The sequence below is a fragment of the Diabrotica virgifera genome, chromosome 7 (assembly GCF_917563875.1).
Source record: "Diabrotica virgifera virgifera chromosome 7, PGI_DIABVI_V3a".
NCBI classification, from domain to species: Eukaryota; Metazoa; Arthropoda; class Insecta; order Coleoptera; family Chrysomelidae; genus Diabrotica; species Diabrotica virgifera.
In genome coordinates, this window is record NC_065449.1 from 58,443,744 (window position 1) to 58,471,558 (window position 27,815).

Genomic DNA, 27,815 nt, shown 5'->3' on the forward strand with positions numbered 1-27,815 from the left:
TCTTTGGAGTTATAGAGCAAAAATTGAAAAAAAAACATGATTCTCAGACGCCATTTTGTTTATAAAAAAAGTAGCACACTATCTGCGGACTTTGCATATCTATATTATTAATACATATAATAATAAGATTCGATTCCAGCAATAAAATTGCTGGTAAATAACTTTTCCTTGTATTTTGCTAATTAGCCCAGAGTAATATTTATGTCAGAGCGTTTTTACATGAAAATGATAAAAAAGTTGAATTGTTTTTGTATAATTTTGGTAACATTCAACTGATTAGCGTATTTACACATTATTTCAGTCTTTGTTTAAATTTGAACTGAGCCGGTTAAAAATGCCTAGAAACGTGATATCTCATTCTGACATATCTAGAGTAATTTGTTTTGTTACAACAGGGCTCTATTCAAAGTGATATCGCGAATATTGTTGATGTTACTTAAAGTGCTGTATCGAAAATTTAAAAAAAAATCCAAAATACAAATGACGTGAAGGATCGCCCCAGAAGTGGGAGATATCGATGTAAAACAGCAGCACAAGACCGGCAGATAACACTGATAGCTCGAAGAAATCGTCTGCAATCTCCAAGTGGTATATGCAGAGAAATTGGTAGGCTTCAAGGAGAGAATATTTCACGGCAAACATGAACACACAGACTAAATGCGGTAAATTTGTATCGTAGAAAACCCTTACATGTCCTCAAACTAACCTACCAACACAAAATAGTAAGATTGCAATGAGCTAGAGGAATGGTGCATCATGGTCCTAACTAGAATAGCGTGATGTTCCCTGATGAACCAAAAATGAACTTAATTTCTAATTCGCGAAGAACTCTGGTTCGGAGGGCCCCAGGTCTACAAACCCGACTAGAAACAGCCCAACCGCGTGTCCCATTTGAGGGTGGTAGTATTATGGTTGGAGGTGGAATTATGGGTGCTACATGAACGCCACTGCTGGTTCTGGAGAGAAGAGTCACTGGTGCTGTGTACATTGAGGAAGTTTTAAATCCTGTCGTGCGTCTATTCCGAGGGACAGTAGGTGATTTTTTTTGGCATAGGCTTTTGCCATTCAGCCAGTCACAACTTTTTAAGTTCTTCCTAAAGCAACGAAAAGAAAGTAATTTTATCACAATACTTATTTGATTATCAATAAGGAATACACATGGTTACTCGCTTCTCGTCTAGGGACCCATCAAGACATTAAATTAATACACAAACTAGACTTGGTCACGGAAAGAAGGTTTTAAACAAATGGGGTAAAACAAAGGTTACTAGTTTAACTGTGTCAGAAGTTAAGGTTACTTTTTGAAATAAATTCTGTTAAATAGTCATATACGGTTTTATTATTTAATGAAAAAAGGTAGAACATGTTATAGGGAGGAAGGATTTTATGTTTGATTAAATTTTTTATTAAGTCATCAATCTGTTGTATATATTCTGTACATTCAAAGAAAATATGGTTTAAATCTGCTTCTTTTTGACAATATTCGCATAAATTGGAACTTAAAATTCTAAGTTTTGCCAGATGGGCTGGATAACACGCGTGTCCAGATATCATTCTGATAATAGATGTAATATATCTACGTGGGACAGAGTAATTTTTAAACCAAAATTCACTCGGGATTGTGGATTGTATCAGTACATATTGTGAGTGCGAGTGTTGACTATATTCATAATATTCTTGTTTCCACTGCTTGTTTAGATCATTCTTGATTTTTATAAATACATCTGGAATGCAGAGCTTATAATCTGGTTTCACACCAGAATCAATGGCTTTCTTAGCTAATATATCTACATGCTCATTATACTCGAGCCCTATGTGAGCTTTAATGCACAAAAATCTAACTATTCTTTGCTAATGGTATAATTAAAAAATAATTTTTTTAATTAGAAGAATGTAAATATTTGTGTTTTTACTGGGTAAAAACATAGTCTCAATGGCTAAAAGAACCGACAGAGAATCAAACGCAATTGTTGCGGAGTTGCCATTGGAACTCTTAAAATACTTTAATGCTTCATAAATTGCTATGGGTTCAGCAGTAAAAATTGAAAAATTATGATTCAGTGTAAACATGTTTTCTATACTTTTTGAGGGGACATAAAAAGCGCATCCAGTGCCAAAAGAAGACTTTGATGCATCTGTGTAAATAACTGTTGATGTTACAGTAGGTGTTGGATTTGTGTTTATGCATGACAAAACACCTCCTCATCGAACGACAGCAGTACAAAATGTTGTGGAAGAACAAGGAATATCTACATTACAGTGGCCCTCGAATTCCCCCGATATGAACGTCATTGAATATGTTTGGGATATACTCAAGACACGCATCAAGAAGCGAAACAATCACCCAATTACACTTCGAGAAGTAAAAGATGCGGCTCGTGAAGAATGGGAGAGAATTTCGCAAGCCCAGCTCGACCAGTTAATCGGCAGCATGCCAAATCGCCTACAGGTATGCATACTGATTATTAGTTTTATTAAAAATTTGTTTTATCTATATCAGTTTATTTTTAAATGTTAGTTGTACATTGTAAGCTTTTCACTCCAAGAGATTAAATCATTTTTTTTGGATATCGTGTATCTGGTTTTGAGATTTATTTAGTATTGATTATAATTGAATCAAAATGATGTTTAATTATTCAGAAGAGTTTATATTTAAAAATCAATAAAAAGATGAAATATTGCAATATACCAAACTTTTGGACATATGTGTATATATTGTTTATAAATGTGAAATGTATGTTTGTATGTCGCATATAATCGGAATGTCATGTTTGTTCCATACTAGAGGTCCATTCATTGGACCGACCTCTCTAATGTCAATTTTTTTACTTCAAACCCCAAAAACGCTTACTGTTAGAATGTTTATAACTAACAGATAGCTGAATAAACGTTTCAAAAAAATATTATAAATATATCGTTCTTACCTGATTTCCCGTTGATATCTTTGGCTTTGAGGTTACGTGCTTTGAGCAAAGTTAACGTCAAGATACTGTTACTAGGATGGTAACAGAGAGAAGTTAACAGCTCACCGCACTTATCCTTCGCTGGAGGTTTCAGTGCCTTCCAAAACGATGGCTTTTCGCTCAAATCAACCTGAAAAAGAAAAGGTATAACTGCGGTTTGGTGGATGCGGCCATTTAATTAACATGAACGCCTCCACCAAAATTTAATAATAGAGGATCTATAACAGGGGCGGGCTAACTTTTTTTAGTATGGGCCACAAAATGTGGTCTATTACCGAGGGCCGCAATATTTTTTACCTTGACATGTTCGAATTTTCAACTTTATACTTGTCTAGGGGGGGGGTATGGTATTTCAATCAAATTTTTGTGAATTTTGTTTGAAACTTGATAGAAGTATTTTATTTTTAAATCAAACAGACATATTCAGTACAATTCAAAGAATATTCAAAAAAACTTTCAAGACAAAATATTGAAAAGTAAGCCAGCAACGGTGGCAAAGTTTTAAAGACACCTCAAAAAATGCATTATGCAGTAGACATCAGAACTCGTTAATGGATCTTATGAAACAAAAAATTCAAAAATATTTTATTAGCTCATGAGTTTAACGATTTCGATATACGATCATGCTAACGATTTTTGAGTTTATGATATCACTCAGAAGTCAAAGTAACAAACATTTTTCTAAAGGGTGAAAATCTACATATTTATTATTAATAATCAAAAAATAAGCATAAAACAAAAAAATTCTCGACAGCGTTATCGACCTCACGAAAGGTCTAAAAAGAACTATGAAAAATTTCAGGTGGATCTGTCAAGTAGCTTTTGATTTTAGTTTGAATGATGTCCAACACCTTTGGCAGTTTAATAAAACCGGTTAATGAAAGCAGTTTTGAAAAAAAACGCGTTTAAATTTTTGACAACTTTTATTTTCATTTTCTTTTTTGTCCTTCAAATCGTAGAGTGATGCACACCAAATAATGTTTTTGAATCGTGTAGTAATTTACAAAAAAAAGGGAACAGCTGTTGAATATTTCTCACTACGCTCAAGCTGCTGCAAAGTGAGTGGAAAGTAGGAATATTAAACATGTTGTTTTTCCGGTAACTTTACTCCGGTCAAACACATAAACACAAACGGTTTATGAAACACATTATTTATTATTTACAAACTTACAATAATATTTATTAAAATACAAAAAACGAACCTTACGAACTTAGGCGCAAAATTACGGTCCAATACTTTTTAAATGTATTTATTTTTTTTTCGTATCCTGAGCAAACTAATAATAGTCCATGTAGTGAGACCGCTCCCGTCTGAAAAAATTTTCTGATTCGGTTTCTTTGTGGATTCCTATTCAAAAATGGCCCCTTTAAACAAATCAGAAGGGTGCCGGGAGGAATTTTTGGGCAGAAATTGTTTAAACAATTTTTTTAAACAAATACAAAAGATCATGGTTTTTTGCTCTGGAACATATATTTTTAGATGTTTTGGGTCAATCTAAACAAGAAAGGTATCTTATAATTTTTGTAAGAAATTGATAGTTTTGGAGTTATATGCGATTTAAAATCTGAAAAATGCGAAAATACGCATTTTCCGAGGCTTAAAAACTCATATTTCAATTAGTATTATTAAGGACTCCAGATACTTAGATTGAAGAGTGAACATTTAGCTTCAAGATTCTGAAGATTGATCGCGTCTAACTTCAATTTATACCGTTGTTTTTAATTGTTAAATATGCGTGTTTATCCGATTTTTTTGCCAGTGCGGCGCGCTCAATTTCAAAAATCGCCTATTTTCCTCCGAAAAATATTTTTTCTAGATTTTTTGTGATATTATAAATAAAATAAGTTTCTTGCCATTTTTCTCAAAAGTTAATAGTTTTTAAGTTATAAGCGATTTAAAATCCGAAAAATGACAAAAAGACGCATTTTCGGATTTTAAATCGCTTATAACTTTAAAACTGTTAACTTTCGAGGAAAACATCAAGAAACTTATTTTATTTGGAATGTCCTAAAGAATCTAGAAAAAATATTTTTCGGAGGAAAATACTGGCAGAAAAATCGGATAAACACGCATATTTAACAATTAAAAACAACGGTATAAATTAAAGCTAGACGCGATCACTCTTCAGAATCTTGAAGCTGAATATTTAGTCTTCAATTTAAGTGTCTGGCAACCTTAAAAATACTAATACGAATATGAGTTTTTAAGCCTCAAAAATGCGTATTTTCGCATTTTTCAGATTTTAAATCGCTTATAACGCGAAAACTATCAATTTCTGAGAAAATTTACAAGATACATTTCTTGTTCAGAATGACTCACAAAACTCAAAAATATATGTTACGGAGCAAAAGACGTGATCTTTTGTATTTGTTTAAAAACATTGTTTAAACAATTTCTGCCCAAAAATTCCGCCCGGCACCCTTCAGATTTGTTTAAAGCGGACATTTTTGAATAGGAATCCACAAAGAAACCGAATCAGAAATTTTTCCAGACGGGAGCGGTCTCACCACATGGAATATAAGTATTTTTTAAAAATTTAAACGCAGAAAGAATGATTATATTATTACCGAGGGCCGAAACTATCTAAAACCTTCTATTATGTTTATTCTAATAAGATACAGGGGTGAAAAAGAAGAGAAAATTTAGTGTGATTTTTAATTTCAAATATCTCATTTAAAAGAAACTTTTTGTTTATTCTTAGGGACTTTCGGCCCTCGGTAATAATGTAATCTTCATTCTGCGTTTAAATTTTTCAAAAATATTTATTGGTTTTCTCAGGATTCGAAAAAAAATTAATGCATTTAAAAAGCATTGGTCCGAAATTTTCGCCTACGCTCTTAATGGCTTTTATAAAGTTTTCGTTTATTAGTTTTATGTCCTCCTTCTTGATTCTTTCTATTTCGGGTGGAAATTTTGTAGTACTTATTCTAATTGTCTCTTCTAATAAGCTATCACCAATTGCGGTCCTCAATGGATTTTATTAATGTTCATTATTCAGAATGTTTGTTCACAAGGTAAGTCGCACTATAAATAATTTAGCTATTCGGCCATTTGCAGAGGTTTATAAAATGCAAAAATGTGCAAATTAATCTATAATTTCTAGTTAAATGTAAACTAGTACGGAATCAATTTGAACTGGAAAATAATCTTTGAGTTTTCTCAACATTACAATATTTGTTCCTCTTAAATTTGGTGCTTCGTTAGTTGGTACACTTACTAGCTGGTGGCGGGATAATTTAAAAATTTCTAAATAGTTCCTGACTACTTCAAAATACCTCTTTTTTCAAATACTTTCATGGATTTTATTGAGGGAGCCGACAAAACTATGTGCCGGAAACCCATATAATTGCTTGCGTTATGTTGAAAATTTGCGGAAAATAATTCAGAGAAATAAGGAAAAAAAATAGCCTGTTGCTGACACAACCCCCCCCAGGTCGAAACCAAATTTTTTGAGTAGTGTAAACATCTATAATAATCACCTATATGTTTCCTGCAGCCGATTTTGATGATATACATAGTTATAAACAATTGAAGATCAAAAAACGCTAACTTTTTGCTTTTTTCGTTTATTGCCAAATGGCTAAGCATTTTAAACAAATTTGGAAGTAAAGAACTCATAAACCATATAAAAAACTTCAATATGGCTCCCGCTGAATATGTCTATCCTTATTGGTTGCTTAGAAAATTGCAAAATAATTCATAAATTTTGAGATTTTATAAATATTCATCTTATGTAAAAATGAACTTAGAATCTTCTTATTACACGGATTGCTGACACTTCTAGTGCTTAAATTATACACTAAATTTCATATTAATTGGTCAAATAGTTTAAAAGTTATTTAATTTGTTTATCCCAAATTAATTTTTTTTGTAACACTCTAAGTCAGAAAATGATGAAGTTACAGTAATACTTTGGATAGTTTATGAAAGAAGAAGATTTATACTAACAACTTAATTAAAAAGAATGACAAAAATTAATTTTAAGTATCGCAAAATTATTTTGCAAGAACATGTCGATTTTTTGCTTATAAACAATTAAAATAACTTTTTAACCATTACCCGTAGAAAAATTATTTTTTCACATTTAGAAAGAGTGAATTTTTATACAAATTTAAAAAAGAAAAAATTGTCCTAGGACAATTAGGGACGAAGTTGCCGCCCCCCATTTTTTAATTCACAGCAACTTTCTTTATAACAATTACGAAATCAAATCAGTCACATTGAAAAGAACATACTTCAGAGTTTTAATATACCAAATATAAAAAATATATACTTTCAAACAAATCGTCCACAAAGCTTCAAAATGTGACCCTTAAAATCGGCCGGCCTCGAAACTTGGGTGATCGATGAGAAGGGGGGAAAAGGGAAATGTTAGCTGTATATCTTGTTCTCGCCTATGAATTTCGACGTTTCTTTTTTTAATTTGTATGTACTTTTTGCGTACAGTACGAGTATGCATTATTTAAATAAATTAATTGTTATATACACCATGCAATTTGTTTAAACAATTTTTTTTTTCAATTTTTTTAATAAAATTTGAAGTAATTTTAATCACAAAACATACATATTTATGAATAATATAATAATACATAGTTTTTATTAAACTTAGTAATAATTTAAAGTATGAAAAAACAAATTATCCCATTCGATGGTTTCTAAAAATAGTATTGGTCTATGGAAATCAGAAAGTCTCAAATAAAGTAGGTTTTAGTTTTTTAGTAAACATGCTATTAGATGAATGAAATACTGAAGTTACGGAACCACCAAAAAAGAGATAAACGTAATTGATTGGGGTTGGAAATTAAGCTAAGAACCGTTAGTGCCGATCCGATCAACAGATCTTCTTTATATCAGATATTTTATTAAAATAAACTATCTGCTCTTGCAAAACTGGTTGCACCGAGTACTTGTTAGTACAGAGATATAAATAGTTTATGGACTTCGATTATCAAAACCTCAATCTTTCTCTATTATCTATTTTGGAGTTTCTCTTTTTAATCTGTATGTACTCTTTGCGTACGTTACGGATATGTTTTTTGTTAATAAAGTGGTTATTTAATTACCTATGTAAATTGTGTAAACAATTTTTGGAAATTCTTTTACGATATTTTTAGGATGACTTTTTTGGCAATTATAGGAGTGGATCATGTGCACTTGACTTTACAAAAACTTATAATAAATGAGTAACTGATAATTGTTACTTTTTCATAAAAATACAAGTATTCCTAGATAAACCTCCTTTAATTTTATTTTAATAGTCTTGATATCATACCAAAATGTATGAAATATCTTAATTTTTGTTTTTTGCAATCTTAAAATTATAGCTTTCAATGTTGTAAGATACAATTTTTACAATATTGTAGAAAATTTCTGAAAATAATTTTGTTCTTTTTATCCTCTCTCTAATTTTGTTACATTTCATTTTTCGTTTATCTAGTAGCATGTTTATCAAGAAATAAATCCTAGTTTATTTGAGATTTTTTATTTTCAATTTAATATTATAAGCCAATCTTTGATTTAGGAATATTTGAATAGGATTAGTAATATAATAATTACAGGGTGTAACAAAAATACAGGTCATAATTTTAATCGCATATTCTGGGACCAAAAATAGTTCGATTGAACCTAACTTACTTTAGTATAAATATGCACATAAAAAAAGTTACAGCTCTTTGAATTTACGAAATGAAAATCGATTTTGTCCAATATATAGAAGAGATTTTTTATTGAAAATAGACATGTGGTATTTTTATGGCAGGAGCATCTTACAAAAAAATTATAGTAAAATTTTGACACCCCATAAAAATTTTATGGGGGTTTTGTTCCTTTAAACTCCCCCAAACTTTTGTGTTCGTTCCAATTAAATTATTAATGTAGTACTATTAGTTAAACACAGTGTTTTTAAAATTTTTTGCCTCTTAGTACTTTTTCGAAAAGTCAGTTTTTATTGAGATATTTTAAATATTCGTCAAATCCACCACATATTTGTATAATATGGTTAAGTACGATTATGAAGACTTGGTAATCGTATGAAAATTTATTATTTATAATTTACATTTTTAGGCATATTTTGAACCATATTAAAAAAGAAGCCACATCTTGATAAAAGGTGCCTTATCGAAAAAATACTAAGAGACAAAAAAGTTTTAGAAACATTGTGTTTAACTAATGGTACCGCAGTAATAGTTCAATTGGAACGTACACAAACATTTGAGGGGTGTAAAAGAACAAACCCCCATAAAATTTTTATGTAAACATATTAAAAAAGAAGCCGCAACTCGATAAAAACTGCCTTATCGAAAAAATACTAAGAGCCAAAAAAGTTTTAAAAACAGTGAGTTTAACTAATGGTACCACAATAATAATTTAATTGGGTTGTACACAAAATTTTGGGGGGTTTAAGGGTACAAAACCCCCATAAAATTTTTATGGGATGCAAAAATTTCACTATAATTTTTCTCTAAGATGTTCCTGTCATAAGAATGATACATGTCCATTTTCAATAAAAAATCTCTAATAGTTTTCGATATATTGGAAAAATCGATTTTCATTTTGTAACTTCAAAGGGCTATAACTTTTTTTATGTGCACATTTGTATTAAGGTAAGTTAGGACCAATCGATCTATTTTTGGTCCCAGAATATGTGATTTAATTTATGACCTGTATTTTTGTTACGCCCTGTATAACTAATATGTACGTTTTACAATAAAAGTTACATCAAATATTATTAAAAAAATTGAAAATAAATGTTTAAACAAATTTGATGTTGTATATAACAATAAGTTTATTTAAATAACGCATATTCCTAATGTACGTAAAAAGTACATACAAATTAAAAAAAGAAACAACGAAATAAATAATCGAGAACCAGAGATACAGTTAACAGCTCCTTCCCCCCTCTCACCGCTATCCCAAGTTTCAACGCCGGCCGATTTTAAGGGCCACATTTTTAAGCTTTGTGGACGATTTCCTTGAAAGCAAATCTTTTGTATACTTGGCATGTTAAAACTTTGAAGTATGTTCTTTCAAATCCGGCTAATTTTATTTCTTAATTGTTATAAACAAAGCTGCCGTGAATTAAAAAAGAAGGGGGCTAACTTTGTCCCTAACTGTCGTAGGACAATTGTTTTTCTCTATAAATATGTATAAAAATTTAGTCTTTCTAAATATGGAAAAATAATTTTTTTACGGGTAACGGTTAAAAAGTTATTCTAATTGTTTATAAGCAAAAAATCGACATGATCTTGCAAAATAATTTTACACTATTTATAATTATTTTTTGTAATTTTTTTTAAATTAAGTTAATAGCATAAATCTTCTTCTTTCATAAACTGTCCGAAGTATTACTGTAACCTCATCGTTTTCTGACTTATAGTGTTGCAAAAAAAATTAATTTGGGATAAACAAATTAAATAACTTTTAAACTATTTGACCAATTGCTTTCAAATTTGGAATGTAATTTAAGCACCAGAAGTCTCAGTATTTATTGTAATAAGAAAGTTTTAACTTAATGTTTACGTAAGTTATGAACATTTATAAAATCTCAAAATTTATGATTTATTTTGCAATTTTCTAAGCAACAAATAAGGATAGATATATGAAGTGAACGCCATATTGAAGTTTTTTATATGATTTATCAGTTTCCTACTCTCAAATTTGTTTAAAATGCTTCACTTTTCAGTAATAGACGAAAAAAGCGAAAATTTAGCGTTTTTTGATCTTCATTTGTTTATAGCTATGTATATCATCAAAATCGGCTGAAGGAAACATATAGGTTATTAATATAGATGTCCATACTACTCAAAAAATTTGGTTTCGGCCTGGAGGGGGATGTGTCACGAGAAAAATCTTATTTCTCTGGACTAAAAATCACCCGCTGCAAAAGTGTTGATTAATAGCTGTATGTATAACTATATTTAATTATTAATATTAGCAATAATTCAAAATTTTTTAAATGATCTATAGAACGACCTTCAGAGATCTGTTTAAATGGATAAAAATTATTTGATGTATAATTTAGTATGTTAAAAGTATTAAAAACAAGGGTGTGCCATATAATTTTGTCCCGACTGTAATTAATTAATAATTAAAAAATTACTTGTTGTTATAAAGTCTACTAAAATTCTTTCGGCCCAGGCATATTATTATTTTTGATTTTTTGGATAATTACAAACAAAAAAGGTCCTTTGTAATTTTTCTCTTAAGAGGAAACAGTAGCGATCAACAGGTAGCAAAATCGCCTCCCAAGATTGCGGCTGTAATTTTGAATAATTTTTCGAGATACTTCGCACACGTATTTGTAATATAATAAAAGAATGGCGGTATAGAGCCCAAATTTAAAAATATATTAATATGTGGAAATTACTCGGTAATTAAATACAATATTAAAAGAACGAGCCTGTACCGCCATTAAGAAGAACAAAAAAATACACTTTCTTCAAATAAATTTTTTTATCCGATGCCTAGATTTTGTGTCATTTTGGGACTACTAAAATTTTTTATTTCATTAGTAGTTCCAAAATGACACAAAATCTAGGCATCGGATAAAAAAGTTTATTTGAAGAAAGTGTATTTTTTGTTCTTCTTAATGGCGGTACAGGCTCGTTTTTTAATATTGTATTTAATTACAGAGTAAGTTCCATATAGTAATATATTTTTCAAATTGGACTCTGTACCGCCATTCGCCATTCTTTATTATATTACGAATACGTGTGCCAAATATCTCGAAAAAATATTCAAAATTACAGCCGAAATCTTGGAACGCGTTTTCGCTACCTGTTGATCGCTACTGTTTCCTCTTAAGTTGATCGTTTCCGATTTTAAATTATTTAAAACTGAAAAAAAGAACGAAAGATGACGATTTTCAAGGCTCAAAAACATAAGTAAAAAATATCATTTTTGAAATAATCAAGTACCTAAAGTTTAAACTTTCTTCTATCAGGTCCCGATAAGAATTTTTGCCATGTTTTATTCTAAAATATATTTTTTTAATTGTTACTGAGAAAGGTTCCTCACCTCCAAGATCGCCAACCTCTGATAAAGTGGGCGATCAGGCTACATTCACAACTAAAAATCATTGTTTTAAAATGAAATACGACCAGAATACTTATCAAGAACCGATAGAATAATGTTTGATTTTGAATTTAGGTCCTCTGTAATTTCCAAAATGATAATTTTTACTTATACTATGTTTTTGAGCTTTTTAAAATCGCCGTTTTTCGTTTTCAACGAAAACTTTTCGTTTATAAATTTGCAAAAGTCGAGCAGATGTTTCGATAGATTCTTATGTAGTTTTGTCTTCTGAATCCAAATCTGAAAACGGCATTTCGATATCTCTAACCGTCTTCGAGATAATCGACCTCAAAATCTAAAATGTGACGTCACAATCCGGTTATTTCCTACCACGCACTAAACGTCAGCTGAAATCTTTGATTAGGAACTAGGCTACTTTTTTAATCTGAATTTGTTAATCAAAGCAAATGTTATTATTTACATTTGAGTTTGACACTTCGTGAATGTCAAATTAATTTTAAATTATTTAGCTATTAATAAAATATAAATGACATTTTATAGTGAATTTAATTATTATATAAAATAATATGTGTAATAAATGTATAAAAATACAATTTGAGTATATTTTGAAAGCAATAATACATATTATACTATATTAATAATGAATCAGTAGAAACGATTATATTTAAATTTTGTAAATTATAACTCCACTCGACCAGCACACGACCACACAACTCGAAACACAAGTACGCAAATACGGTTGCGTGAAGCGTGGCGCAAAGCTGTGGAATTTACGAGACTCGCTCGGTCTGTAGATCCAAGTAAAGTTCATCAGTAAAAAGTATCTTTATCATGTATGTATTATTTATTTTACAATATTGGAAAATTGTTATTTAAAATGTGGTTTGGAATAAAACAGTATGTTCTGATATATGAAATTACATCCTTCTAATGGAAAAAAATATTTGACGAATTTTCTCAAATTATGGATACCAACATCATTTTCATTTATAACTCTTGTATTTTTAATTTGACGAAGAAAAGTTATTCTTCATAGAAATCTCTTCTTGGTCTAAGATTTATCATGAATCAAATTTTATTAATTTTATACGAGGTATGTAAAAAAATATGAATTTCGAGTAAAGTATCTTTATAGTTCACAACATTTAAATTAGAATGATATACTTGCACATTAAAACATAATTTTTAATTCTAAATAGCTTTTCATAATAGCAATTTTCTATATTATGAATTTAAATACGTATATAAACAAAGTTTTCGTTATGATAATGCTCGCATTTTCAGCTTGTTTTAGTTCTAAATTATTTATAACTAGAAAACCATCAACTAAAGAGAAAAATTACAAATGACCTTTTTTGTTTTGAATCATCTAAAAAATCTAAAATAATATCTGCCCGGACCGAAATGGTTTTAGTAGAATTTATGAAAAAATGTAATTTTTTAATTATTAATTAGTTATAGTCTGGACAAAACCATAGTTATAGTCGGGCACCCACTGTTTTTTATAATTTTTTAACATTCTAGATTATATATCAAATTTATTTATTTATTTATTATTTATTTAGCGACTATTTATTACGACTATATCACAGTTTTTGTATATATAAATAAATATAACAATACATTATAAAGAATATTTAATTTTTATAAACAAAAATTTAGTTGGTAAATATATTCAATCGACTCCTTGGTTGCCGCTAAAATATCTGACCAATTGCCACTCTACGATCTGATGGGGCATTCCTCCATTAGATGGTTAACCGTTTTTCTTTCAGCACCACAATCGCAATTTGGAGAAGTTATTTTTCCCCATCTAAAAAGTGAGTCAGAGCACCTACCACAGTTGGTTCTAATTCTGTTTAGTGCCGCCCAGATATCAAATAATTTTTATTCATTAAACAGATCGGTAAAGGTCGTTCTTGTATCGGATATTAGACCATAAGGTCCATTCTGGTCATTTTTAGCTCGTTTTGTGGTGGGGGTTAGAACGGCTCGTCGGAACATGATGAGGGGTCGCAAAAAGAGGGTGGCTCAAGAAATAAATAATGAAGTGTTTGAGGCTAGATAACCGATTTCCAAAGAGGACTTAAGTTAATAGTAAACAAACGACTTAACGTATAGGAATCGTGACGTATAAGAGGCCGTTTAATAGAGGGGAGCTACAGAAGTAAATATCGAAGAGCATGAGGCTAGAGGATGGATTGTCAAAGAGGCCGTAAGTTAATAGCGGCCAAAAGGCTAACGTACAGTGACGTGCGAAGTGTCACTTGATAGAATATATTGAATAGAATATTACTGCCAAAAAATCAAAAACAGCGTCATGCCAAAGGGGCCTTATATTTGTAGCGCCAAAATGAATATAGTTACGAACTGTCGCCATTACGAAGTGTGGCCGTTAAGAATTGAGAGGGTTACGAATTGTCCGTTACCATTTGTGAGACTACGAACTCTCGCGTTACGAGATGTCATGGAACCAATTCAAAACTATCCGAAAAACAGTAATATTAACATTATGGGGAGCCCTTTGAGGACCCAATCTTCTAAAAGAACATAGCTATTAGTAAACTGACAGGAGCATTTGTTTTAGTTTAATGGATCTTATCAGATTAGAACTGACGAAGGTTCCTGAGTTAGTGACCAAACACTATAAACTAACTGAAAAACTCTTCACAACATAGGTGGGGTGAATAAAGGACGGATCAGTAAATGCAAAAGAGACTACGCAACTTCTTAAATTTTCTGTGAGAGAGTTACTGGCTTTTATCATTAGCAGGAGCTCTGGATTTTTTGGAGGACTTTATAAAAAAGAAATGATTGATAAAGATTATTACCAAATATCAGAAACTGGAACTACTTTGCGTTAATTGATGAGAAAGAAATGGAAAAAAAGCATATGTACGTAGTAAGTAGTCCGCTTTTAGTCCATTGACATGTTACATTTGGGGTTACGTTTTTAGAGGATGCAATTATATTTATTTTAATGTGTAGAGGGGATAAGTAGAAGCTTAAGTTCAACTTTGTGGAGTCGCCACCCTTGTCTGCCTGCCGCCATCTTGGAAAAAGGGGCGCAAAGGGTTTTGCGCTGCATCTCCTAAAATAAAACCCTACAGAAAATTTAATTAAACATAAAATGTAGAAAATTATATTTCGTACAATTTTATTTATACCACTTTTTGTCGTCAAGTGACCAACAAAAAAGTTATAAACAAAAATATGTGGAAATTTTGTAACAAGATTAACTTTTTTCAGTTCATTTTACAATAAAATGACATCATAGAAATTTTGTAGAGGGTTTTTCAACGAATAATTTCCAGTATAAAGTTGTTTAATTTTATTTATTTATCTAGGTTTTACAGCGCTCCAAACTTAACTAGTTTCTCGAATGATCGTAGGGATACAATAAAAACAAAACGTTAAGAGGAAACAGTAGCGATCAACAGGTAGCGAAAACGAATTCCAAGATTGCGGCTGTAATTTTGAATATTTTTTCGAGATATTTGGCACACGTATTTGTAATATAACAAAGAATGGCGGTACAGAGCCCAATTTGAAAAATATATTAATATGTGGAAATTACTCTGTAATTAAATACAATATTAAAAAAACGAGCCTGTACCGCCATTAAGAAGAACAAAAAAATACACTTTCTTCAAATAAACTTTTTTATCCGATGCCTAGATTTTGTGTCGTTTTGGAACTACTAATGAAATAAAAAATTTTAGTAGTTCCAAAATGACACAAAATCTAGGCATTGGATAAAAAAGTTTATTTGAAGAAAGTGTATTTTTTGTTCTTCTTAATGGCGGTACAGGCTCGTTTTTTAATATTGTATTTAATTACAGAGTAATTTTCACATATTAATATATTTTTCAAATTGGGCTCTGTACCGCCATTCTTCATTATATTACGAATACGTGTGCCAAATATCTCGAAAAAATATTCAAAATTACAGCCGCAATCTTGGAACGCGTTTTTGCTACCTGTTGATCGCTACTGTATCACCTTAAGCTTACTTTCCTATCTATATATTATATTTTTTTGATTCATACAATTAATTGTGATATTAATATTCCTATGCTATTATTAAACCATTTTTGACCCTTGTTCCAACTGCAAAACATAGATCTCTACGCAAGTAGAAACGGCAAAAGTAGTTGATTGAGGACAAATGAACATCTGCCTGGTATTGCTATAATTATTATAATTTATCCTAGGTAGCACAGCTGTCGGTTTCCTTCTACTTATTTCTTACAGTTGTACCATAGATAAGGAGTTGTACTCAATATTTTGCCACGTGCAGTCGTATTAAAAATTGTGAAAAGTATTTTGAATTTTATCGATACTATTGAAAGATTTGTCGGTAAAATTTATATTTTTGTGATGAGCATTTTCACTTTTTTAAGCGTGCGTCATGAGTGATTGTTTTATTTGTAAGAAACCTCTGGAGAACATTAAGGTAAGAACTGTAATGGTTAGAAGACAACGAAATCCTTGACTTGCTCACGGAATTAGGAAAGAAGCAACCTAATGTATTTTTTTAATTCTTCATAAGGGCCTACGTCCGAACAATTGTACTGTCCTCTAGGTTTTGACGACGTAATTGCAGAGAATTTGCTGTTTCTTCATGCCTTCTCAGGATGCGACACAACGTCACCAGCGTATAACATGGGTAAAGTAAAATTCATAAAAAATTTGCAGAAGCATCCTGATTTAGCTAGTGAATAAACATAATTTGTCAGTGAGAAAGCCGTCTTTATTTAGTGTTGTTGGCGAAAGTTTTTCATCTCTTTATATGGTTGAAATAAAGACAATTCTCTGCACACTCTGAGATACAAACGATTCGCTAAGATAGTGACAAGAATGCGTTTGATCTCTCCTCAATTTCTCCAACACAAGATGCAGCCAATTTCCACAATCTCCGAGTGTATCACCAGATTCAGTCACAGCACGGTAAAAATTGTGATCTTTAAGATTGGATAGCAGTCCCAACTTCCAAGCCTCTAGCACTCCCCGAACTTATGAAATTAATCTTTTGCAGATGCAAAGGAAACTGTGGAAGTGCGTGCGGTTGCCGAACATCAGGCCTCAAATATTTAGCAGTGTGCCTCCATTGCGGTGGTGAAAGCTGCAGCAACATCGTGGACATATCAACATTAATAATTGAAGAAAATGAATTGGAAGATTAATTACCGACAACTACGCCAAAGCTAACTTCCATTATATCCCTTATTCCCTATTTACAATAATAGACCTGGATCCCGCGTACCAAAAAAAGTTGACTAAATAACAAGATGAAAATTTGTTAATAGCTTAACGGTGTCTAGTCGGACAAACTTTGATGTATGGGAACACTAAAACAGGGGAAGTTTTATTTGTGGAACAGATTAAAAATTTGGAACGTCAGACTACGAAAACGTTCCATGTATTTTGTCGGACAGAATTTACAATTGATTTGTTACCACTTCATTAAACTCTCATGCTAAAATCAGACTGGATTTTATCACCAACTGGGCATTTTAATGAGTGAAACACGAAGAACATGTCAAATGACAGGAATCATGTTGGTTGGTAATAGCAGTCTGATTTTTGCAAAAGGGTTTAATGAAAGGGTAACAAATCAATTGGATGTTCTGTCCGACAAAATATATGGGAGGTTCTCGTAATCTGACGTTCCTTTAAACTGTTCCATAATTAAAACTTCCCCTGCTCCAGTTTTCCCCTTCATCAAAGTTTGTCAGACTAGATACCGTTAAGCTATTAACAAATTTTCAGCTTGCTATTAATCAACTTTTTTTGAAGTTATACTTCTTTAGGCGCGATTGAGATTGAGGGTGAATTTATATTGATCTGCGCGCATGCGCACACCGACAGTATGGTATTAGTCGTTATACGGGCTCTGATTGGGTGTTGAAATGATTTGTCAATAATAAATAATTGTTCAATATGAAGGTAAACAAATGTATAATATATTAGTTTTATTGTTGTGAGGACAGAAACAATAAAATTTATAATTGTAGTGACATTTAAATAGTTTTTAAAAGCAACAGGTACGTAAAAATTGTAAATGTATCATAGGTACCTACCTATTTGAACCTACCAAAATACATAGTATGTAATACTTTTATTTACATAATTTGACTACCATCAAAATTTCTATCAATGTTCACCTAATATATTGTTTTCTTACTCTATGTTTTGTTGTATTTTTTCAATTCTAAATCATTTCAATTCAGAATCAAAATAATCTAATTTAATTCAAAAATGTCAAAAGCTTAATCCGTTTATTGAGTCGATCTTCTCACAAAATGACACATTGTCTCCGTAGCGAAGCGTTTAAGGCGAATGAACCCCAATATACCAACCGCGCTGATAGCTGGTTCGAATCCCAATAAAAACTTTTATTTTTTTATTTTTTTTATACATTTTATGATTGTAAGTATATTTATTATATAATTTTATTTTCAGAAAATACGTATTTAGTTAAAAAATTTTCCGACGATTAATGTTCAGAAATCATTTGTGGCATTTTTAATGTGTTTGTGTGTGTTTTATTCTTTTATTATTTTAATTTTTGGGCATTGTTTTAATAAAAATGTTTGAGAAGTAGTAAGTATAAATTAGTTTAATATTTAAACAAAATATAAATAAAAAGTATATTAATTTCGTTTAAATCATATAATAGAAGTATAACTTCTTACGTGCGTACAAAGTACACACACATTCTTTTTTGTTATGCGGGATCCAGGCCTATAAAAAATTGTATGAATAAAAAAATATACAGGTGGAAAAGTAATAGCCAGTTGCACCAACAAATAAACGATTGATTTTTTGATTTGGATTGCCTGTTTATTTCAAAATGCGTTGCACCGACCATTACTCGATTAAAACCGACAGTTTTTGATCTGTCAAAATGAATCACCCGATTTTCTGCGGTTATTTAAAAAACGCTGGACGGAAGGGCCGCCCGAGAACTTTATCGTACCGATCTATTATCGTTATGATACTAGATACTGGTATTCTATAAAAATAACAAAGTTACTCGTTATTTTGATATTTTAGAAACACCTTCTGTACTTGAAAGTATTTTATGGTTCTACGCATCATTAATTCCTGCATTTGAGAAAACGTTCGGTGCCATATTTCGGGGACACACTATAGATGTATAGATTATTGCATAAATCAATAGAATATTATAGTCATACTTTCATTTCAAATTAGTTCATTTTTCTGAGAAATTAATAGTTTAAAATATTTGCATTTCATTCTATTTCGATTACGCCAGTCAATGCACGAGACTAAGAACAAGATATTATTTCCGAATTCTATCCTACTGCATGGATTTTAATGAAATTTTGGGAGTAGCCCAATCTCCTAATTCAAAGTCTATACTATATACTATGGCGCTTTTATCATGGGGGAGGTTTAAAATTTAAAAATTCATTCTATAATTTGATCACATTTTATACAAAAACCATTCATTTTAAACCCGTTCAACTTTTTGAAAGTAGAAATAACACTATATTAAAAGGTATTGCAAAAGAAAAACAATGCATTTAAATTATGGTAGATGGGGAGTTAAATGTATATACTTTTCATTTTTCCTTAAAGTACCTACATTAGTCATATATTTTTTGCACCATATCTCGCTTAGTTTTTATGTAACCGACATTTAACGGTGTTCGTTTTAAAGGCCTTTTCAAATACTACAAAAGGTGTTGGTAGCATTATACACCCAAAACCTGCCGTTCCTCTGTTATTTCAAGTTGAATACATCAATTTGAGCATGCACCAAAAAACAAACTATTTTCACCTACCATATCTCTTTTTGTATAATAAATAGAATATTTACGAAGGAACGATTCTCTTTATTATTTTTAATCTAAAAAATGTTTTATATAGTGTTTTTAGTTCGATGCATAGTTTTTAAGGTATTCACAAAAAATCCGTCCGAACAAGTGTCATTTTTCAATGAAAATGGCCAAATTTCAACTACGCATAACTCAAAAAGTATTGAGTTCTCAAAAAAAAGTATAGACCAGTTTTTGCTTAGAAATAGGTTCTTTAGCCACTTCCGTGCTTATTTTGACCAACAAATTTTCCACCCCCTTGAAGAAGTGGGAACGGCCCCAAGATAAAAGCGCCATAGTACATAGGGTAGATTTTCTTTCTTGAGCTATTCCCTACTTACTGTGAAAATATCAAGTACATCAATGCAGTAGGATGAAATTCGGAGCCAAATACCGTCATTGACTGCCCTACAATAATGCTCTGCTATGATCGCGTGAGAGAGAACACACATAAGATTATAGCAAAATTTCTATTTACCGTAACTTTTCGAGTTTTTGAGCTACAGCAATAAATTTTATGTCATTGGAAAGGTAATTTTGCATTCTTTCAAAATATGTAAAAATATACAGGGCGTATCTAAAAAAATTAAGATTTTTTATTCACTTCCGGTTCAACCGGAAGCCATATTTTGATAAAATTTATTATGATAATAGATAATAAAGTACCATATATGTTTGCAAAATTTCAAATTTTAGTTTTTATTAAGAAGGAAGTTACGGGCACTCGAATATTTTTTTATAAAAAATTCATAACTCCCCTCCTATGGGGAATTAAGAAATATGACTAATATCATTGAATTTACTGATAGGATATCAAAAATATATCAAAAATAAAAAAATTCCTTGGAGCCATTTTTGAGAAAATCTAGTTCAAATTTATGTCAAATTTTGACCCCTTAAATATAGGCAACCCGTAACTTTTTCTGAAAAACGATAACATCCTTATTATAGCCCCATCTTTAGGCTATATAACGACTTTTTCAAATTAAACTTATCATAAACACGTTTTTAGATTGGTAGGGAATAGTGTCGAGTGGGCGGTCGGCCATGTTGGCCGCCATTTTGAATTTGGAAATGTCAAATTCCGTATTTTTATTTAACTGTCGATGAGCTTACTTTGAGTTGAATTTAATTCATTTCGGTCAAAATTTGCAAAAATGGGCCCTAAATAACCCCCCTATTTCGGCCCCCCTTTGAGAGGTTTTTTTTAAAAGCTTAGTTTCTCGACAAAATTCTCTTAAACTTACTCATACCGAATTTCATCAAAATCGGTCCGGTAGTTTTTGCTGGGCGGTGGCGACATACGTACGTACGTACATACTTCCGACATGTTTTTTTATTTGCTTTTTAGACTCAGAGGGACTCCAAACGTCGAAAAAAAGTGAAATCTGAATTTTTTTTTTGCACGATCCTATAACTTTATCTATTATACTGTACTACGTATATAGTACGATAAAGTAAAATCGACTGTTTTTTTACCTGACGCTTGACGTTTATTGTGTTTATGTTGTTATAATAAATTTATAATATTATAATTGTTGTTATAATAAAGTGTTCTTATTTTATAATTATCTATAATTATCTATAATAACAAAATATCATAGTGTCATCATAATTATAATTTATAAAAATGGATTTATCATCATCGTCGTCGCGTCGTCGAGGTTATCTTCTGACGATTTGGAAGATATAATGCATATATACTACCAAATATAAGATCTGTAAGAGATCGCAATGATTTGTATAATAATGGCTTCCTTTATCTTCCATCGTAAGTATGATAAGTATAATACAATAAACAAAATTGCAAGAAAACAATGTAGTTCAATTCAATTGACATAACCTTATAAAACTTTCCTTGACAATCTTGTTTGACAGACGACACTCGGTTTCGAATGAAATAATCGAATGAGGTACGATGTTATCACTTCTATATAGGGCTTTTCATTCACAGTCATTTGTTTCGAGCTTCTGTCATGTGTCACGTAATATTAATATATCTATGTCATACGTTATTGGTATATACCAATGATACAAACCAAAGACACGTATGACGTAGATATATTAATATTATGTGACACATGACAGAAGCTCGAAACAAATGACAATCGATGAAAAGCCCTATTGTCGGTTTGTAAACCAACAGTTTTTTTGAATGGTGCAACCCGTTTGAAAAATAACCATTGATCATTGATTTAAATCGTCGAATTGACGGTTAGCAAATCAGTTGCTTTACAGTTTGTTGGTGCAACTGGGCATAAGTCTAACGTTTTATTTTTATTGTATCCCTATGAGCATTCGAGAGTCTGGTCAAGTTTAGAGCGCTGTAAAACCTAGATAAATAAATAAAATTAAACAACTTTACAATATAGTGAAAATTGTTTGTTGAAAACCCTATACAAAATTGCTGTGACGTCATTTTATTGTAAAAAATAAAAAAACTTCCAAAAGGAAACTTGTTGGAAACAAAATTTTTACTTATTTTTGTTAATAACTTTTTTGTTGGCCACTTGACGATAAATTGTAGAAAATTTAATTTGCCACATTTTATGTTGAATTAGATATTCTGTAGGGTGGCTAGTTAACGAGATAGAGCGCTAGAACCCTTGGCACCCCTATTTCCAAGTTGGCGTCCGGGGGACAAGGGTGGGGACCCCACAAACTAGAAATTCAGCTTCTACTAATCCCCCTAAACAGTAAAAAATAAAATTGCGTCCTCTAAAAATCGCAAGCTAAGGCCTAAAAAATGTAACATTTTAATGGACTATCTACAAACTAAAAGTAAATAGTGCCGTCGATTTACATGAAATTTTGGAATTAAGCTTATCCTATCCTTAACTTCAAAAGTGATATTGACCCGAACTCCGTTTTCACCCTGGAGGTGGTTGCCACCCCTTTTCGGTGGTAGAATTTTTTTTTTCAAAATAACCTCAAATATCGATAGAAGACCTAATTCTAAGCAAAAAATGTTGTATACAATTTTCTCAAAAACCCAATACTTTTCAAGTTATTGGCAATTGAAAATTCGGAATTTTCTCACGATTTTCAACAGTTTTTTGCAAATAGCTCCAAAAATATGAATTTTAACGATAATATTATACTAAATAAAATTGTAGCAGGTAAAAAAATGAACAAATTGGTTGTTTAAAGAGTGTCCTAAGTGCAATACTAAGCGAGATATTAAAGATCAAACCCGTTTTTTATTTTGTGTGAAATTTAATCGATGAATTCAATGCCATCTAGCGGAGAGCGAATAAATGTTATGCATACTAGTGAGATCAAATTTTATAGTGCTTAACATAAGCTTTAAAATGAGCACTGTTAAAAGTCTTTTGTACGTAAAATGAGTGAGCTGTAATGAAAAAAAGAAGAACATCTAATGTTTTTTTTTTAAATCAATGGATTTCATAAGTGCCATTTCCACCAAAATTAAAATTGATCGTATTCCGTCTAGAATCAACTTTAATATAAAGAGTTTGATGGATTCTAGCAGTTTAGCTGCTTTGGAACACATATTTTTTGAAAAAATCCCGATTTTAAGAAAAAAAAAAATTCGAAATAAAAAAAAAATTCCCTTTTTTTCATATTATCTCAAAAATAATGAAAGATACGTAAAAAAGTGTAAGAATAAAAAAAATTGGTTTTTTTTGCAAAAAATTTTTGCTTATTTGTTTTTCATATCACACAAAAATTGACAAAGATATGATTGATTAAAGAGCGCGCGGTATCGCAACCACAATCTCTCTTGAGCCCTTTGACCCTTCACCGTTTCATAATAAACGGTTTTTCACTACATGTTATATTGAAAAAGTTGTAGCTCTTTTAATTACCTTCAAAATGTTTCTTTATAAGTAGTGATAGCTTCAAAATTGAAGTAGTTAAGGCCCAAAAACTAACCGTAGGCGTGAATTTTTGGAAGGTAAGTATGTGTATTGTTGGTGGTCTACTGTGCGTGCTCCATCTTTCCGTTACGAATGTTTTAAATATGTATGGTATATAATGTGACCAGTATATTTCCGCCTGCAAAGGAATAAGCACGTGTTTATAATATAATTAAATATTTTAACTAGACTCCTGATTTCAACATTTTGTTTAATAAAAAATGAGAACACTGAAAACTGTGAGAACACTGAAAATCTGTTTTGTTTACATTTTATTTTAAATAACTGTTGTTTTATACAATTTTTAATCGAGGGGTTGATTTTAAGGGTTGAAATGGGTTAACAATTAAATAATTAAGATAGAGAACGTAAAATATTATTTACTCTATATTTAAGTCTTTTTGTCAAACCAAATTAATTTTTTGTAAATTTTTTCTATTTAGGGGTTGTTTTTCAGGCTTTAAAGGTAGTTAACAATATGATAATTAAGATAGAGAACGTAAAATATCATTTACTCTATATTTAAATCTTTTTATGTCATACTAAATCCATTTTTTGTAAATTTTTACAATTTAGGGGTTGTTTGCAAGGGTTGTACGGTTTTCAAGGGGATAAAAATTAGTTTAACATGAGCTTATTGTGCTAGAAAACATTTCACAATGTCATTCCTTATTATTATATATGTTTTCTGGCGATAAAATGGCTGAATGTCAATTTTTCCATTAAGGAGTTGTTTTCACCCCTTAAAAATAAAAAACCGAGCTCGACTCAATATCACTTTTGAAGATAAGGGTATGATAAGCCTAATTCCAAAATCTCATGTAAATCGGTTCATAGTAAAAAATTTCGGAGGTAAAATAAAATAAAATAAAAACCTATTTTACGCTTCAATTACTGCACTAAAAGAAAATGATGATTAAACACAAGATAAAAATGAATTATCTATAGATATAGTATGGTTCTAATATACATACATCACATTAAATATTTTGTAAAAAAAAAGAATAACAACAAAACACTTTCCGAAATTACAAATTATTGATTTAAGTATTAGCCTAACTAGGGGAGTGCAATTAGAACGAAAAGATACAATGTTTCGGAAAAAATCAAACAAGGTTATATTTTTCTAAAACTTTTTTTGTTAGTTTATAAATATGTTAAAGTAAAAAGTTCTACTCACAAATTTCGCCGCTAATTGTTTATTAATTGTTAAAACAATAACAACTGTTTTGTATAAATAATGTTAAGAATATGGGTGAATTCAACATTTTATTTTGATAAAAAATGTTTTTATTTTAGTTTTGATTATGCTGAACCCGAATCTGACATTACAATTTGCAAATTCAAAATGGCGGATTCAAAATGGCGGATTTTTTCCTAAAAATCCTTAAAAAGTAGTTGTAAAATCCGAATTTTTTTTATAAAACGTGTTTGTTTGCATATATGTGGATATTTTAGAGAGGTTGCTGAACCTGAATCAAATTTTGATAATTTAAATTATAAAATGGCAGATCCAAAATGGCGAATAACTTAAAAAGTAGTTGTAAAATCATAATTTCTTTACAAAATGTATTTATTTCTACATATATTTATTTTTGAGTGCTTTGATAAACCTTTAAATGTTAACATTATAAACTATAAAATGGCGGATCCAAAATGCGGAGTTTCTAAAAAGAACATAAAAAATAACATTTTTCTAAAACATTTATTGTCTTTATCTTTAACAGGTTGTTGAATCTGAGTTAAAGATTAAAAATTTAAATTTCAAAATGCCGGATTCAAAATGGCGGATATTTAAATGAAAAACAAGTAGAATACAATCAAACAAATATAAAATTTCATTCTTAAAAAAAGATAAAAAAAATTTCATAATAATATTAAAAATTAAAATGTATTAGAAAGAATAAAAACAAATTTTCGATTAGAAGGATATAATTACATATTGGAACATAGTTTTTAATTCGAAACAACTTTTCTTTATAAAAATTTTCGATATTGTGAAATATACAGGTACTTTACTCTTGAGTGAAATTCATATTTTTTGACATGCCTCGTACAAAACTAACAATATTTGATATTTGATGGTTGCATCTTATGTTATATACGATGCAGAGTATTTTATAAAGAATAACTTTTTTTCGTAAAACTGATATTAAAAAAGTTATCAATAGGTTCCAAGTTACGCAGACATACTGTATGAGCTAAAAAAATTTTTTTTGTTGAACATTTATTATTGTTGAAGCTTATTGTTAAATGTATTTTAGGTAAGATTTACTTACAGAAAAAAGTTTTGATCACTGTGTATATACATTTTTTCAGCTGGTAATTTTCGGCTTTTGTATTACATTTTTGTTATCTTTCTTAATTTTCTCAAAAATAAATTGTTTATTTCATTTTTAAACTAAAATAATTCAGTGTTTTTTCAAGATTACATCCCAGGCTTTAAAAAAATAGCAAAAAAATTGTATTAGATTTATTCAAACTTGAGTAATACCGTCTTAAATTGGTGGGAATTCTGTAGAACTACAAAGTTTTCAAAAATTACATTTTTTGAGACATGGTATTATTTGAATTAAATTTTTGAGATTTTTTTTTGAATAAAACATCGTTTAGTAAGATTATTGAGGGATAAGTTTTGCAAATTTGAGAGTTTTATAAGTAAAATTGTATTAGTTACACATTTTTAAATCATTTTTAAACAAAATTCATGTAAGGCTCATTTTCCGCCCACACCGTAGTTATGTCCATATATTTTATTTCTTTCTATTACAACCGTAAGGTAGCTTATTTCATCTTCTTTCATGCCCAAATTGTAAAATTTCTTTTGATCCATTAGTTAAAGAATTACATTAAAAAAACTCAACCGTGCACTTCTTCCAACGCTAGTTTACAGTGCGCCAATGTGTGTGAGAAGGGTGACTTTAGCGTTATAAATAAAAAATTACAGAAGCTAGAGATTTAATTTTAAAAAAATCTTCATATAAGGTTTTTATTGTAAAATTTTCTGAATTTTTCAATGGTCAAGTCAGTTTTTTTCTAAAAATTATATTTTCGGAGTTATTTAAAAAAACATCTAACTTCGCTGTTCATTTGTTTAATAAAAAATGAAGCACCCACTTCTCGAGTAGAACTTTTTGATATGTTGTTTATTAAACATTTCTTAATGAAATTACAAGAAGTTTTATCTTGTTTGATTTTTTCCGAAGTGAAAATCTAAATGCACTCCCCTATTACACATTATTGATTTAAGTATTAGCCTAACACAAAATCAATGATTTGCTATATTTCAAAAGTTTTATGGTTAAAATGAATGAAAAAAGTAATGAGAATTAAAACACAATGTGCAGGTATGAAAGTAGATTGATATCTTATTTAACATATAAATTATAAAGCAAGTTAATCCTTTACAAACTGGCTTTATAATTAACTGTTTAAGCATTTTCATCTTTCCGTTACTACGCTCTTTTATATTTTCCGTGGGTTCTTTTTATCTTGTTTAATAAAGGATCCATGTAAAGTTTTAGTTAGAAACATGCAGAGATTTGCATTTTATTACTAGTATGCGGCAACTTTAACTTCAGATTAGTTAGGTTCCATTGGTCTATTTTTAAAATGTTTTCTTTTCTAATTATTTGAAATGTATATTAAGGGGAACGGAGCAAAATGTAAAATGTTGACGCATGTCAAAATTTTCAATGTGTTTTAAATGTATTCATTTTTTTCGAATCCTAAGAAAACTAATAAATATTTTTAAAAAATTTAAACGCAGAGTGAAATACTACATTATTACCGAGTGCAGAAAGTCCCCAAAAACTTCTATAATGTTTATTTTAATAAGATAAGGGTGAAAATAAAAGAGAAAATTCAGTGCGATTTTTAATTGCAAATATTTCATTCAAAAGAAACTTTTTATTTATTCTAAGGGTCTTTCGGCCCCCGGCAATAAAGTAGTCTTTCATTCTGCGATTAAATTTTTCAAAAAAAATGAATAACATTTAAAACACAATAAAAATTTTGACATGCGTCAAAATTTTGCATTTTTGTCCGATCCCCTTAATTAAAAATAAGTATTGTTCTGTATCTTAATTAT

General features: G+C 30.1%; 1 protein-coding gene across 1 annotated transcript in view; it reads right to left on the reverse strand.

The window, feature by feature from the left end:
* The window catches only part of LOC114342221 (synaptotagmin-7), a 209,539-nt gene that overhangs the window by 54,810 nt on the left and 126,914 nt on the right, over nt 1-27,815 (reverse strand). Inside the window, exon 6 of the mRNA XM_050656848.1 lies at nt 2,925-3,093. Coding sequence (XP_050512805.1) covers nt 2,925-3,093 — 169 coding nt within the window. The remainder of the gene's footprint in view (nt 1-2,924; nt 3,094-27,815) is intronic.